Source organism: Choloepus didactylus, chromosome 18 (assembly GCF_015220235.1).
Source record: "Choloepus didactylus isolate mChoDid1 chromosome 18, mChoDid1.pri, whole genome shotgun sequence".
NCBI lineage: Eukaryota > Metazoa > Chordata > Mammalia > Pilosa > Megalonychidae > Choloepus > Choloepus didactylus.
In genome coordinates this window covers 2131532-2148326 of record NC_051324.1, presented here as the reverse complement: position 1 = coordinate 2148326, position 16795 = coordinate 2131532, and the positions used below count along the sequence as shown (strand labels likewise).

Below are 16795 nucleotides of genomic sequence, written 5' to 3'. Positions count from 1 at the left end.
GAGGCCAGGCACTGCCCCCGCAGTGGGGGACAGTCTGCTGTCATCACTGGAGTCTCTTGAGCTCTGTGAGCCGTAAACACAGGCATGAATGAAAGAGATTCATCTATCGAGGGCAACAGAGAAGCAGGACGGGCGCATAAATCCATTTCAGAGGCTCCGGTTACCCGGTGTCTTCAGTGTCCACAGCAAGGCCCAGGCCTCTGCACGGTGAGGCAGACGCACCACCAGGCCCGGAGCACAGATTCATGACACGCCACTGTTCTCCCAAGTGTGTCCCGAGGGAACGCCGATGTTGAGGAAGGCTGGCGGGTTGCTAGGAGACAGGGCGCCGTGGTCAGAGGAGTTTGGGAAGCACCACACACCACGCTTCACACCTTCTACAGGACTTGGGTCCCTTCACATGCTCGTTTCCCTTACAATCCCCTGGACGGAGGCCTGGCCGGGGGACCATTCTTTGGTGGAAAACCCGGTGTTGGTGTTCCGTGAATACGCGTTCAGAAACCCTTTAGATCAACAAACGGAGGGAGGAGGATACAGCTGGGAAAAGCATATTTACTTAAAAAAAAACTCCATACACAACAAATGTAAAGCTTAAGAAAATCTTGGCTAAGTGAGAAAGCACAACTGAAAGTTGACAAACACCACCTTTGATGAAAAAGGGCAAAAAATGGATCTATAGCTGGAGAAAATCTGGGACCCAAGAACTGTCTCCATCAGGGCACAGCTGAGGACGCACAGTAAGAAGGCCATTAAAACCCACGCCAACTTGATCAAACGTAATGGATTTATTTGGAAGCAGAGTAAACAGTAGCTGAGCCAGTAATTTAGTTCAGAAATGCAATTTTCATATTGAAATTGAGATATTTTATTAGTTGATTATTCTGGGAGTTACACCCACGGATTAGGAACCCCTTCCCGAAACTGGACTAGTGATTAAACCCTGACACTGGGTACTACAGATGAAGACAAACATAGCATTCCCAGGCAGCCCCCATGGAAGAGATTCGGTGAAGTGGATTATTCATTCTGTACAGTGAACCACGTTCTCACTGAGAGCTCGGACGGGGTGGGAGGGTGCGGTCTCTGGAGCCAGGAGCCCCGAGTGCAGCTCAGTGTCCCCCCGGAGGGCTGGGCTCCCAGCCTGGGGGAAGGGCTCGGGTCTCAGCCTGGGGGGCTCTGAGGGGTACTTTCTCACTTGCCTACGGGCTCCTGTCCCCGGGTCCCCCCCCGCCCCTGCGGGTCCCTCCACAGGCTCCCGGTTACTCTCCCAACTCTCCACTGGCTCCACCACCTGCCCCTCGTGCCTCTCAAGTCCCTCAGTCCTGAACATTCAAGGCCTTTTTTGTGAGAGAACATGGTTCCCCACCTTATTTATGTTCTATAGGTTGAATTTATTCAGAAAGGAATCTATCTGAAGTCTTCAAAAGTGCAACTGACTTGCATTGTGCTACAGAAATAAGTACTTCTACGTACAGCCTTTACAAAATGCCAGCAAGCTTTTAGGGGAGGTGGAATTCTACAACCCAAGGCCATGAGAATGGCAGCTGATACCTGCATGAAATCCGCAACTGACTTCCAGGAAGCATGAGAGTTACGGATGCTTTGCATGACATCAGTCACTGGAAGCTTCTGTAGACAGACTGCCACAGAGCAAACAGAAAGGATGGCGGCTGGGCTGGGTGGCACATCTGAGCTGAGGGCCACCTCCCGGAGGCCAGGTCTTCGGGGCCTAATGGGGGAGGGCACCCCATACTCCGTCTGGGGCTCGAGGGGAGCTGGGAGACGTGGCCTCACCTTTCTAAGGCAGCTGACCGCTGGAAACCCCGGGCAGCCCTGGGCAAGCCGGCCTCCGGGCTCCCCAGAGCGACGGAGCAGGGCAAGTCGCATAACCGGTGACGGCAAGGATGTGGGGTTGGTTTAATCACAGTGTGTGTGCTTGTTTTATCCATTTTTAGGAGGGATTTTAAATTCCTGGTTCATTAACCATTTAAGGGAAGGGATGGTTTGCAGAGGCGACCGGAGGCTGCTCAGGACCCGCTTCAGTAGGACGCAGCCTGGGGAGGAGAGGCAGAGAGGACCCGGGTTACTCCGCTGGCGTCCGCCTGCCCGCCTGGCCGTGGCCGAGCACCAAGACCAGGCGAACACCTCCCCTTAAGAGACCAACGTGCATTTTGTAAAATGTGTCCCTAAGACACAAGCGAGGGCTGCACCCCCCCCAAGCAGCAACACACCACCAGGCAGGGTGGAGCTGGGTCCTGCCCCACACCAGGGCGGAGGGAGGGGCCGAAACAGTCCTTTATTACCCTCACGCGGGAGCTCAGAAGCTGAAGTCTCTACGTGAAGTCTGAACACTGATTAATTTTGTTTCGAAACTTCAAAAGTAGCACTGAGTTTAATCCATGTCTATTGAGGCTGACAAAGTTCAAAAGTCAGATTTAATTTTCAAAGGCCCAGTGACACTGACTTTAATTAACTTCTGATATTTTGATGTTTCTCAACCTTTTTAATCCCACTCCCTGTAGAATGCTTTCTGTAGCTTCTCCGAAGCTTTACTGGGACGTTGCTTTGGGCACTTATATTAAAAGAAACATGTGCATTCGGGGGGGAGCTTTTCCCACTCTGCTTCTGATAGGCTCCCTTTGGATTGACAACCACTGCTTCAACTTTCCCTTTTAAAATGTTCCAAATCCATTCTAATTCTACTAAAGAGAATTAATGAAATGAAATTAAAATCTATAGCAAAATAACTAAATTATGAATTGCAGAAAAGCAGTTTCAGGAAATGGTTTGTAATTTCCAAAAAAAATGTTTACCGTTATAGCAAAAATGCCTCAAATAAATATACAATCTAGACTCAGAGTCACTAATTTAAAATAAAAGGTGTTCTGGTAAAAGGAGGATCAAAGCTCAGGAAGAGCAGAGAAGCAGCGAAGAGGAAAGGAAAATCAAAGCCTTCACCCCAAACGGAAGCCAGAGCCTGGCCAGGCGGCGCCGCGAGCAGCAGAGCCGAGGGCCGGGGACGCGAGACCCCGCTCCTCCTCCGCAGACGGCACCGCGGGCCCCGGAAGGGCCGGAAAAGGCTTCGCCCAAAGTCACTGTTAAGCCGACACATCCGAGCCTGGAATCAAAGCCACGTTTCCTTTCCCACCTAAAGCTTTTCTTCACGGCCCCCGCCGGCCGACAGGGAGCCTCTCGGGGTGCAGACCCGCCCCACGCTTCCCGGAGGCGGAGACACGCGGTCCCGGCGTCCCGGTGCGAGCGCAGGGGGCAGAGCCCGGCCCGGGAAGACGGGGCCCAGGCGGAGACCCCACGTCCACACGGCGCCCGGAGCCGCACCCTTCCTTCAAGCTTAGAAAAGCCGGGACAAAACAAACAGCCACCCACGGACTTCCAGATCATTCTCAAACCGTGGACAGGAAGAGAAACAGAGGCCCGCGGCGGCAGCGCACGGTCCAGGGCGGGGAAGAGGCGCCGGGGCGGGGAAGGGGCGCCGGGAAGGGGAAGGGGCTCCGCGGCGGGGAAGGGGCTCCGCGGAGGGGAAGGGGCGCCGGGGAGGGGAAGGGGCGCCGGGGAGGGGAAGGGGCTCCGCGGAGGGGAAAGGGCTCCGGGGCGGGGAAGGGGCGCCGGGGCGGGGAAGGGGCGCCGGGGCGGGGAAGGGGCTCCGCGGGGGGGAAGGGGCGCCGGGACGGGGAAGGGGCTCCGCGGCGGGGAAAGGGCTCCGGGGCGGGGAAGGGGCTCCGGGGCGGGGAAGGGGCGCCGGGGCGGGGAAAGGGCTCCGGGGCGGGGAAGGGGCTCCGCGGGGGGGAAGGGGCGCCGCGGCGGGGAAAGGGCTCCGGGGCGGGGAAAGGGCTCCGGGGCGGGGAAGGGGCTCCGCGGGGGGGAAGGGGCTCCGCGGCGGGGAAGGGGCTCCCTCCTCGCGCCCAGCCGGGCTCCCGCGGCCCCAGCCGCCCTCTCGACACCTGCGAGGAAGCCGTTTCCAGCCCGACGCTCTGGGCCCGAGTCCACGATGTCCGAGGTAAGTTCAGGGTCCTTTTCCCGCTGTCCCCCAGCCCCCAGCCGCGGACGAGCACCCCGGGCCCGCCGCACACGGGAGGAGGCGAGGGGCGCGCACCCCCTCGGCCAGAGCCGGGCTCGTCCCCCCTGAGCAGCCAGCGCAGCGCCAGAAACCCAGCAGGGCCTCTCCCCTCGGCACAGCTCGGGGTTTCCGAGAAAGCCCAAAGGGTTCCCCATGCAGCTGACGGCTCCAGTCCCACCACAGCTGTGCTGTTCCCTGCTGAGCCAACCCGCTTCCACATTCTGAACAAAACACAGATGGAAACGCAGCCATTTCCATTAAATGCTCACTCCCGCCTCTCCCCTGAGGCTGTCAGCGTTCTCAGCAGTATCCCCTCGGGTGGCTGAGGGCTCGCGGGACACCAGGGCCTTTACCTCTTCCGTCTTAACTTCCCTGATCCTTCACCCCCCAAGGACACAAGACCCGCCTCGGGAAGCAGCTGTCACCGGCCTCCTTGTAAGCCCTCCTCTGTGGTAACCAGCCCCAAAGACAAACTTCACTGGTGCTCAACTTGGCAGGAAAATCGCTCCAGTCTAACAAGTGCCCCTCACCCGAGCTGCTCCAGCGCCACCACCCTCCATGCCGCAGGACGCTCCCCTCCAGCTACTTGCAGGCTCATTTCAGGCACTCTGAAAACAACTCTGAACTGCAAATGAAAAACCAATAGCAAAAGGATCAGAGGATCAGTAAGCTCAGAATTTTGCAAGCAAGTTCTGCAGTGGTTTAAACTCTCAGGCTAGAGGCTGGCAGGCTTTTTCTGTAAGTGTTCTGGGCTCTGGGGGCCGTCTGACCTCTGCGGCAACCACCGGAGCCTGCAGCTGCAGCACAGACGCAGCAGTGGAGCAGAAGTGCACAAAAGGGGTGTGCGTGTGGCCCGACAAAACTGCGTGTACTGTCAGCAGGCTGCAGTTCCCAGACCCTGTCGTCGACCGTAAAAAGTAGTATCAGAGATAGCGGGGCCTTTACAAGACAGGAAGAGCTCCCGAGTCAGGAGAAAGCAAATACAATTGGGCAGGAACAGAGGGACAGGCCCCCCATGAGCGACAGGGACTTACCTTGACCAGCACGGCTGCCAGGAGGCCCAGGAGAGCGAGGAGCAGAAGACCAAGCTTTCCTTTGCTGAATGCTTTCAAAATGAAGAATTTTCCCCAGTTCACCTTTGACTGGCTGTTGGGAGGATACCTGAGTTTGTTAGCACCCTCTCTCTTTAGACTTTTTAATAAGCAGGCACGTTGATGAGAGAAAGTATTGAAAGTGTGTTTTCCATGGTAGGCCCCCATCCCGCTGGAACCTGAAATGAGAAGGGACACGGGAGGCCTCACTGCGGGCAGGGCACAGCTGGCTGTCTGGCACTGCCCGAGGAGACCCACAAGGGCCCCGTCCCCTGCTGGTGCTGGCAGCAGGAGAGCTTTAGTCAGTCCTTCTCAGCGCTGCCCGCACTGGACTGGCCATCGCCCGGGACACTCGCTGAGAGCAGGACAGGGGGCTCTTTTGGGGCACGGCTCTCGTTTGTGCCAGGGACTGGGTCAAGTGTTTAAAATGATTTAATTCTCTGATTTAAGTCTCATCACAACCTCAGTGGGTAAAGTATCATCGTCTCCATCTCCAGAGAGGAAAAAGAAGTTTAGTGGGGTCAAGAGGGATCACTTATAGCTCAAGGTCGCACAGTCGCTGAGTGGTAAAAGAAAGTGAACCCAGCTCAGCCTGACTCTCCCACTGCCCTTCCACTGGCTGCATCAGCCCACGGCCCTACCCACCCACCAGCTTCCTCCAAGCTCCCAGACAGTACGAAGACCAGGGTGAGGCGATGCAGCTGGTGACAATGAGCTGTGCTGTGTCACGGCCATCGTCTCACGTTTACTGTGCATGCGACGGGCTGGCAGGACAGGGAGGCGTCTGTTCCGAGCAGAGGGGACGGCCTGGGTCCAGCGCGCAGGCCAGCGAGCAGCCTCCCGGTGGCAGCGGAAGCCGCGGGAAGGATCGGGAAGGATCGTTTCGGAGGCAGGTGTGGCGTGAGCGGGGATCTAGGGCGGAACCCGAGAAAGCCCGAAATCCAGGGCGCGTGCGGGACGAGGAGCCAGCAGAGACACGACAGAGGGGACGCGGGACCAGGAAAACATGGGGGAAGCTGAGGAGAAGGTGGGTGAAAAATACTCTCCCCTACGAAAGGGAAAGAAGCAATATGAAGAAAATCACCAAATTTTACTGAAAGACATAAAGGAGTTATATAGAGAGAGAAATGTTCCCACAAGATTCACATTTTAACGATATAAATTCCTCCCCAAATAATTTGTAAGCTTAAAGCAATTTTAACCAAAATCCCAGGGGGTTTTGGAGAAATTGTTTTCTTTGGCTTTTCTTCTTTCTTTTTCCTCTTCCTTCCTTTCCTTCTTTCTCCTTCCTTCCTTTCTTTTCTCTCTCCCTCTCTCTCTCTGAGTAGGGAAAAAGATGGGCAAAGAGGAAAGACAACCTGAGGAATTCTAAAGTTCATCTAGAAAAATATATTTGTATAAAAATAGGCAAGAAAACATTGAAAAATAATAAGATACTTTTACTTGTAGATATTGAAACAGCACCGTGTCCCAAAGAGCAAAACACTGAACCGGGCGTACACATGTGTTTGGGAGACAGATAGCTTGAGTTCGATTTCTGCTCTACTGCTTCCTGTCTGTCTCTAAAACCCAGGTGTTCAACCGACCACGGGGCTTGGCATTTAATAAGCACATGCTAAACGCTGGCTATAAAGCTAACCATACAAAGCCGGAGTAACTGAAACTGTGGTACGGCCTGGGGGAGGGGGACACAGAAAGACAGACGAGACCACAAAAAACACACTAAACATGGCCCAACTATGTGATTTACAGAATAGTATATGATAAAGGTAACACTTAAAACCAATGAAAAAAAAATGAATGATTTTTCCAAAAACTGGTGCCAGGATAATTGATTTTCTCTTCAGTAAAAAATAAAGGTAGATTCTTACACTGTGCAATAGTCCAATAAACTCTCCACAGTTAAACGTAAAACACAAAAATTTAAAGAAAATACAGATGAATATTTATATAATGTAGATGTAGAAAAGATTTTTCTAAACCTAACTCCCAAATATGAAACCATGAAGCAGAAGGTTTTGTGGGCTTGACTTAATTTCAAATCACAGACAGAAAAGCAAATTACAATCTGGAAAAAAATATTTGTGACCAAGAATTAATTTTCTGACTTATAAAGAGGGTACTTACATATCCATAAGGGACAGTAAACACAGCAAAAACGTTGAGCAATAGAAAGTTCCCTAGAGAGCTAACCAAAGCAAGTCTGACCCCTCGAATAAGCAAGGGAGTACAGATTAAAATGAGATGTGGTTTTTGCCTATCAATTTAGCGATAGAAGCATCCAGTGCTGGGAATGTAAAGAAACGGGCAACCACACATATAGCTATGGAACAGCTGTGCAAGGAAACTTGGCAGTATGTGTCAAAAGCCTTAAAAAAATGCATTTTTAAAGAAAATCTCAATTATCCATGAAAATGTCAATAATGACTACCCCTGGGAGGTTATTATATTTTTCCTTATATCTTTCTGTAGTCTTTTTTTTTTTTTGGCTTTTGGATTTATTTTTGCCATTGAGTCTGTATTACTTTTAGAATTAGAAGATAAAAGCATTTCATTTTGAAAAAATGGAAAAGTCCTTTTAACACTAGAAGTGATTACACATCTACGTATTTTTCTTAAGGAAACAATCAGAGATTATACAAAGATATATTCTAAAATTATCATACCAAATAATTTGAAGTCACAAAAATCTATTAATGGCAATTGGTCAATGGCTACACTCACGTGAGGCCATTAAAATCCATATTGACGTGAGAAAATTTTCACACTGTGTTGTCACATTCTGCCTAGAAAACAATATACAAGAAGATACCATCTTTGAATAAAATATTTATGTGTTTACATGTGTGCAAATACATGCAAGGGAAAAATTTTTAAGGACGTAAGCCAGTAGTTATCTTCAAGTGGTACTATAGGTAATTAAACATTTTTATTGTACGAGTGTGTGCCAGTTTGGATGTATTATGTCCTCCAAAACACCAATCTTGTGGGGGCAGACATATTAGTATTCTTGATGTAGTCTCCTGGGGGCAGACATATTTGTGTTGATTAGGTTGGAACCTTTGGATTCGGTTGTTTCCATGGAGATGTGACCCACCCAACTGTAGGTGATAACTCTGATTAGATAATGTCTATGGAGGTCTGGTTCCACCTATTCAGGGTGGGTCTTAATTGAATCACTGGAGTCCTATAAAAGTGTTCACAGACAGAAGGAGCTCAGTGCTGCAGTCAAGAGAGATACTTTGAAGAATGCACAGGAACTGAGAGAGGAGCTAGAACACAACCTGGGATCAGCAGACACCAGCCACGGGCCTTCCCAGCTAACAGAGGTTTTCTGGATGCCACTGGCCTTCCTTCAGTGAAGGTATACTTGTGTTGATGCCTTAATTTGGACATTTTTATGGCCTTCAGACTAACTTTGTAACCAAATAAAACCTCTTTATAAAAGCCAATACATTTCTGGTATTTTGCATAACAGCAGCATTAGCAAACCAGAACAGTACCCTACTGTTGATGCCTCTGTTTGGACACTTTATGGCTTTAAGAGTGTAACTTTGTAACCAGAGAAGCCCCCTTTATAAAGGTCAATCCATTTCTGGTGTTTTGCAAAGGGCAGCATTAGCAAACCGGAACAGAGCGCGTCTATCTTTTCCCAAGTTTTCTAAAAAAAGGAAGTATTCTTTTTGCTTAAGAAGGAAAAGGGTTTGTTTGTTTTTAAAGAGGGGGTGGTCCACGATACTAAACACGACCTGGTCAAGTGAGATGAGGACTGCAACCAGGTCACTAGGTTTACCACGCAGCAGGTGCACAGGAGCTGCGGGACCTGGGGCAGGAGAGTGTACTTGGGTCTTTGAAGAATTTGGGCAGTGAAACTATCAGGACGCCAACCACAATGCCAGGACCTGCTGTCTAATTCATTCCCCTACCCCCTCTCTCACACACACATCCAATGTATCAGCAAATCCAGCTGCTTGACCTACATCAGCACCCAGGCCCTTCCCACCATCTCCTCCGCCACATCCCGGGTCCGAGCAGCCATCGGCGCCAGTCTGGATCCTGCAATTACTGCTGACGTGGCCTCTCTCCACCTGCCCCTCCACCCCGGCTTCACATGCACCAGGCTCTGCTGGGTGCTGGCACCGTGGGAAGCAGCCAGGGTTTCTTGGCCACGGGACAAGGCCTTCCAGGAACAGGTGAACCAGACAGCTGCCAGGAGAGTCATTTGTTTATGCTATTACAAAGACAGGGACTAAAGCACGAGCTTTTAAAGCATCAGCTTTCCTAGTCTGCTTTTTTGTTAAGAGACTTTTTACACATTTTATCATTTTGTAGTATATTCAATATTGAAGACGCCTAAGACCCAAATGAGAAGCCAAGCATCTCAGGGCTGAAAGGGGGAGGGACAGGACCCGGCCGCGTCCACAGGGCTTCTGAGGATGACTGTCATTCTGTCCACCCTCCTTGGAACCCAGGGTCTCTCGCTCCACTCGAATCGTGATGCGAATCAAGGTGCAGCTCCCCCCGGCAGAGGGCTGAGGTCACATGGCCTGAGTAGCCCCAACTGCTGCCTGTGCCTGGCATTCTGAACCCCTCATCCACTGCCACGGAGATCAGATTAATCAATCAGAGACCTGCTCACTGGCCAAAAAATCCTCGAACTGTGGGAGAAGGGCGACAAAAGAGGAAACCCACAAAACGAACAAAACAATCACAGACTGCAGTGAGTGCTGCACAGAAGTGTGAAATAGGGCGAGAGGACAGAGATTAGGCCTGAGCAGGGGGGATGGTGGGGAAGGGGACGGTGACTTTCAACTGGGTGGTGGTGGGGGGGCCCTCTCAGGAGAGGACGAAGGAGCAGAGAGCCAAGGAGTAGGAAAGCCAGCTGTTCCCACCGCCTGGGAGGCTGATTCCGGAGACGCTGGGGCTTTTGGAGTACATGCCAGGGGCAAGAGCAAAGCAAGACTCACCCACTCCTCCAAAGGGCAAAGAACTGAGCGTGAAATGCATAATGACGTCATTGGAGGTGACGCCACCACTGGAGGTTTCGTCAATCATCCGCTTGATCAGCTGGGTGGGAAAGAAAGGTTTACTCAGGTTGGTAAAAAAACGTGCCTTTGAGGGAGCCCCGCAGCTCCCACATGGGGCTGCGTGCCCTAGGGACGCACCTCCCATCTCGGGGTTCCAGCAAGAGTACTCAAGCCTGGGGGTGCCGTGTCCATCGCCGCATAAATAATACAGAAACAAATCTCCCTGATCAAACAGATGAACAATTGAAACTGTGTGTTCCACACAGTCTACGTGTGACTTGGTCTCACTTCTCTGAAGCACATCCAGGCCACCAGGTGAGGCAGGCCGGACCCCCAGGCCTTCCCTCTCCCTCACCCCCAAGTCTTGCCATCCAAAACGGCAGCAAAAGGCCTGTTATCAGGGACAGTTCAGACTCTATTCCAGTTTTTAAAACTGTTCATGTTTTGTACATATCTGCTCTAAATTACAGCACTTGAGTAATAGACATTATTTAGTCTCCATGAAATGCAGAGAAGTTACTGAAGACTTCAGATTCCACATCCTCTTTGGAAGACATGAATGGTGGCCTAAGACTACCATTTTTTTGTAATGACAAAAAAAAATCTTTCCTTGAAAATGAAGTCAAAATGTTTTACACAAATTTGAAAAACTTATAATATTCACACAAATACAAAATTTGAAAATGACAAAATTTAAGAAATAAGCAATAGAATCAAATAAAAATAGAGGGAGTCAAATAAAATACTGAACAGGCTCAGTAGTACCCGTAAAGCAAACACTTGCAAACTTCATTTCTCCCAGGTGCTGGCAAACCCTTGGGAGCTCTGCAGAGCTGGTTGCTAAGGATCGTGGTTGCCTCAGGCCCAGCTGCTCAAGGCGGCACTCCGGCCAGCAGACTTCAGGCTTCACGGTTCACCATGCTGAGGTCACATGTCAAACCCTCATCTTGTGAAGAACCCATTCTCTACTGAGCCCCCGCACATGGGCCCCTTCAGGTTTCTGGAGGTTTCTGGATCCCAGTAGCATCTCAAGCTCCAGAAACTGTCCCACAGTCACTGGAAGTTCTCCAGAAAACTTCTGTTTTATGGCTCCCCAGACTTTGCCTGGTCCCATTTTTCCCCTTCTGGTTTTCCCTTTTCCTCAGAGGGCTCCTGACCCTCCTCACCCACTGAGGCCAGCCCTGAGCAGGTGTCAGCACCTGGGCCACACAAATGCACAGGCCACGCAGAGAACAGCTGAGCTGTTCAACCCAAGGGACTCCACCACGCTAACAGCAAAAGAAACTTCGTCTGAGAAACTGAGGTCCAAGGTGACAAAGTCACTCCATGACGGTGCCAGAGACCTGGGTCCCGGCTACCCCCCGGAGTGGCTGTGCCTGCCACTGTCACAGGGAAGGCTGACCCACACGGAGGCCCGGTGGACAGTGTCACGGAGCCAACCAGGGCTGGAAGATGGGGGCCTTCCAATTAGGAAAGAAGATGTGACGCACACCCCTCGCAGCTCCAACCACAAGGAGTCCTGGCAAGTCACGGCGAGAGTGCCAGGGCCTCAGGGCCACACTGCCCAAGACGGCAGTCTAGGAATCCAACCTCATTTGCTGAACTCGATATTAAACAAGAAAAAACATCAGCTCCTTTACGGCAAACAAGGAAAATGATTTATGACAGTGACCTGTTCTCTGTAAAGCTCACCTTATTGTTATGAGAAAATACATAGAAAGCCAGGGGTTTTTCACGCTCATTTATGAATTGTATGGCTTCGTCTACATTTTTCACAGGCACTATTGGAAGAATTGGTCCAAAAATTTCTTCTTGCATCACCTTGGTTTTGGGATCAACGTCAATAAGTATAGTTGGGGCTGAAAAGGAAATAAACAAAATGAAAACGAAAGTGCTAAAGTAGAAGAAAGACAAAAACGCACAACTCTCATTGTGCATGTTTCCCTGGGTCACCTACTTGTTCCTTGCACTCCCCTAAGTCCCGTCTTTTGAATAACTGTCCTAAGAATGTGTACTAACCCGTGCCAACATCACACAGGGGACCCTGCGCAGCCCAGGGGAAGGGTACAGACTGGCCTGTGTGACTCTGTGCACAGCTAACGTTTATTCTTTGAGTACAGGTCTCTCTGGGCCTGCCCACAGGGCTGCTGCGAACCAAATCAACACCCGTTCTTCAGAACACCAGTGCGCTCACTGACCTTTTGCTACAGCTGTTAGACTTTAAGGGCATTTTACAGTTTAGGAAAACATACTTGAATGGTCACAACTCACTAGCCTTTAAGCGTTCTCTCTATGACAGCGAACGGGCACAGGAAGGGAGGCAGAGCAGATGCTGAGCAGCTTTGCTGAGCACCCAGCATCCGAATCAATGTAAATTACCAATTAGCAGCAGTCAAGAAAGACCCTGTAAACAAAGAAAAACAAAAACTACAAGAGGAGACAGCTGACTACAACAGATTTGCTCTTTCTCTTTATCCCTAGTTTCCTACTCGGTCAAACTGGTAACGTGGCCGAGGACAGCTCTTTCCAGCACCACTCTGTGGGTCTGAGCTGCCACCCCAAGTCTGCTCCCCACTTCTTCCCTGGGGTCACAGCAGCAGTTTGACATGGGTGTCCACCCTCTTCGCCATGGTCACATGCTCAGGTAAGGCGACCCTAACCCAGGTCAGGGGAAAGGCCCACTGGTCTAAGCTCATCGTGGGCGTCCCTTCCCCTTGCAGCTGTGGGCATGTGGCCCAGTTCCGGCCCGTAAGACAGAAGGGGAAGTCCTGGAAAAGGTCTCCTTGCTCTCACGGAAAACAACGAGGCAGCTCCTTCCTTCCACGAGGCTTTAGGGCGTACGTCTGCCTGTGCTGCCTGGCACTCTGGAAGCCATACACGCTAGACAACAAAGTCAACATGCTGAGACGGGACAGAAAGATGAGAGAACCGGGGTTTTGATATTAGTGAGCCACTGACCTGACCAGCCTTGGAACACCTCAGATGGCGCGCCACAAGAGAGTAACTTTTCCTTACTGTTTAAATCCTTCAGGGGGTTTTGTGTGTGCGTGCGTGTGTGTGACTTGCATCATCCTACTAGATAACAGGGTGATTAAGTAAAGCTATTTGGAACAGCTTCTTTGCCAACTAAATCAGTCTGTAAGTCTTCTGTCTCCTTATATGTTATTTTAGAAAAATGTGCCTCAAATTCAAAAAGTAATACATATTCATGGCAAAAAAGGAAAACACAAGGAAGATAATAAGGTCAACAAGAGAAAGCAAAACATTACTTTTGGAACAGTACTGCTGCTGGGCACGTGTGGAATTGTGGCTAAGCTACTTCCTTGTTTGTGCTGTTCTCCCACCCATAAACTGGAAATAATTACAGAGAGTTCTACTCTGCCTCTCAGGGTTGCTAGGAAGAAAATATTACATAATATTTGTGTAAATGTGAAAAATTAGTGCATTAATGATATTAAACATATATGTACATTTGCATTTTTAACAGCTTATAGCAAAAGCACTATACCAGGAAGCAGTGTTGAACAGTTTAATAATTAAACATTATACACTTAATAGCCTACTCAGTGTTAATAAATAACATAAGCAAAAATGCAAAATCACCCCCTTCCCACGGCAACTTCCGTTACCTATGTAGCGCGTGGCCTCGTCGGTTTCCCCACCGTAAGCAATCTTCTGTCCTTCAAGCAAACTTAATATCCTCTTGAAATGATGCGCATTGATGATCCTCTCGTAATCAGGGGACTCTTTTACATTTTCTCCATAAAATTCCTGTTTAAAACAATACAGTATTTAGTTGTCATTAAGGCCCATATTCCATTTTCTTTTATAAGTACAAAATCCATCCACGCCCACAAATCTATCTGGTTTCATATCCTCACAGGATCTAACAGTCTGCGCCACCCCACAAGTAATTTAACAGGAGTATAATGGAAGTTAAGTTTCAGCTTTTTGGTAGGTCAAGGACAAGACATAAAAGAACACACACACAACCCTTTCATGATAAAAACACTCAATAAACTAAGAATAGTAGGGACCCTCCTCGACATGATAAAGGCTGTATGTAGATACCCCACAGCTGATATCATATTCAATGGTGAAAGACTGAAGGTTTCCCCATAAGATCAGGAACAAGGATGCCCACCTCCGCCAATTCTATTTAACATGGTACTGGAAGTTCTAACCAGAGCAATTACACAAGAAAAAGAAATAAAAGGCATCAGTCTGGAAAGGAAGATGTAAAATTACCTCTGTTCCCAGATGACATGATCTTATATGCAGAAAACCCTAAATGCTTCACACACACACACACACACACACAGAGTTAGAGCTAATAAACAAATTCAGCAAAGTGGCAGGATACATAATCAACAAGCAGAGTCAGCTGTATTTCTACACACTAGCAGTGAACAATCTGAAAAGGAAATTAAGAAAACAATTCCATTTACAATAGCATCAAAAGAATAAAATATTTGGGAATAAACTTAATCAAGGAGGCAAACACCTTATACACTGGAAACTACAAAACACTGCTGAAAGAAATTAAAGACCAAAATAAACGGAGACATAACCCATGTTTGTGTATTGGAAGATTTAATATCATTGAAGTGACAATACTACCCAAAAATGATCTACAAATTTAAGGATTCAATGCAATCCTTATCAAAATCCCATGTGGGGGGCGGGGGCAAGATGGCAGACTGGTGAGCTGTATGTTTTAGTTACTCCTCCAGGAAAGTAGGTAGAAAGCCAGGAACTGCGTGGACTGGACACCACAGAGCAATCTGACTTTGGGCATACTTCATACAACACTCATGAAAACGTGGCACTGCTGAGATCAGCGAAATCTGTAAGTTTTTGCGGCCAGGGGACCCGCGCCCCTCCCTGCCAGGCTCAGTCCCGGGGGAGGAGGAGCTGTCAGCTCCGGGAAGGAGAAGGGAGAACCGCAGTGGCAGCCCTTATCGGAAACTCATTCTACTGATTCAAACTCCAACCATAGATAGACTGAGACCAGACACCAGAGAATCTGAGAGCAGCCAGCCCAGCAGAGAGGAGACAGGCATAGAAAAAAAAAAACACGAAAAACTCCAAAATAAAAGCGGAGGATTTTTGGAGTTCTGGTGAACATAGAAAGGGGAAGGGCCCTGAGGCGCATATGCAAATCCCGAAGAAAAGCTGATCTCTCTGCCCTGTGGACCTTCCCTTAATGGCCCTGGTTGCTTTGTCTCTTAGCATTTCAATAACCCATTAGATCTCTGAGGAGGGCCTGTTTTGTTTTTTTTTTTTGTTTGTTTGTTTTTTTTAATCCTTTTTTCTTTTTCTAAAACAATTACTCTAAGAAGCCCAATACAGAAAGCTTCAAAGACTTGCTATTTGGGCAGGTCAAGTCAAGAGCAGAACTAGGAGAGCTCTGAGACAAAACGCAATAATCCAGTGGCTGAGAAAATTCACTAAACACCACAACTTCCCAAGAAAAGGGGGGTGTCCGCTCACAGCCATCATCCTGGTGGACAGGAAACACTCCTGCCCATCGCCAGCCCCATAGCCCAGAACTGCCCCAGACAACCCAGTGTGACAGAAGTGCTTCAAATAACAGGCACACACCACAAAACTGGGCATGGACATTAGCCTTCCCTGCAACCTCAGCTGATGTCCCAGAGTTGGGAAGGTAGAGCAGTGTGAATTAACAAAGCCCCATTCAGCCATCATTTCAGCAGACTGGGAGCCTCCCTACACAGCCCAGCAGCCCAGAACTGCCCTGGGGGGACGGCACTCACCTGTGACATAGCACAGTCATCCCTCAACAGAGGACCCGGGGTGCACGGCCTGGAAGAGGGGCCCACTTGCAAGTCTCAGGAGCCATACGCCAATACCAAGGACTTGTGGGTCAGTGGCAGAGACAAACTGTGGCAGGACTGAACTGAAGGATTAGACTATTGCAGCAGCTTTAAAACTCTAGGATCACCAGGGAGATTTGATTGTTAGAGCCACCCCCCCCCTCCCTGACTGCCCAGAAACACGCCCCATACACAGGGCAGGCAACACCAACTACACACGCAAGCTTCGTACACCAATTGGACCCCACAAGACTCACTCCCCCACTCACCAAAAAGGCTAAGCAGGGGAGAACTGGCTTGTGGAGAACAGGTGGCTCGTGGACGCCACCTGCTGGTTAGTTAGAGAAAGTGTACTCCACGAAGCTGTAGATCTGATAAATTACAGATAAGGACTTCAATTGGTCTACAAACCCTAAAAGAACCCTATCAAGTTCAGCAAATGCCACGAGGCCAAAAACAACAGAAAATTATAAAGCATATGAAAAAACCAGACGATATGGATAACCCAAGCCCAAGCACCCAAATCAAAAGACCAGAAGAGACACAGCACCTAGAGCAGCTACTCAAAGAACTAAAGATGAACAATGAGACCATAGTACGGGAGATAAAGGAAATCAAGAAGACCCTAGAAGAGCATAAAGAAGACATTGCAAGACTAAATAAAAAAATGGATGACCTTATGGAAATTAAAGAAACTGTTGACCAAATTAAAAAGATTCTGGACACTCATAGTACAAGACTAGAGGAAGTTGAACAACGAATCAG

At 49.3% G+C, this 16795-nt stretch overlaps 1 protein-coding gene across 1 annotated transcript in view; it reads right to left on the bottom strand.

Moving 5' to 3' along the window:
• Nucleotides 1-766: 766 nt before the first annotated feature.
• The window catches only part of ALDH3A2 (aldehyde dehydrogenase 3 family member A2), a 36381-nt gene continuing 20352 nt past the window's right edge, over nucleotides 767-16795 (bottom strand). The window contains exons 7-11 of the mRNA XM_037810607.1: nucleotides 13823-13964; nucleotides 11886-12052; nucleotides 10134-10233; nucleotides 5110-5345; nucleotides 767-2054 (exon numbers count right to left, since the gene is read on the bottom strand). Of these exons, the coding sequence (XP_037666535.1) occupies nucleotides 2040-2054; nucleotides 5110-5345; nucleotides 10134-10233; nucleotides 11886-12052; nucleotides 13823-13964 (660 nt within the window). The 3' untranslated portion in view covers nucleotides 767-2039. The remainder of the gene's footprint in view (nucleotides 2055-5109; nucleotides 5346-10133; nucleotides 10234-11885; nucleotides 12053-13822; nucleotides 13965-16795) is intronic.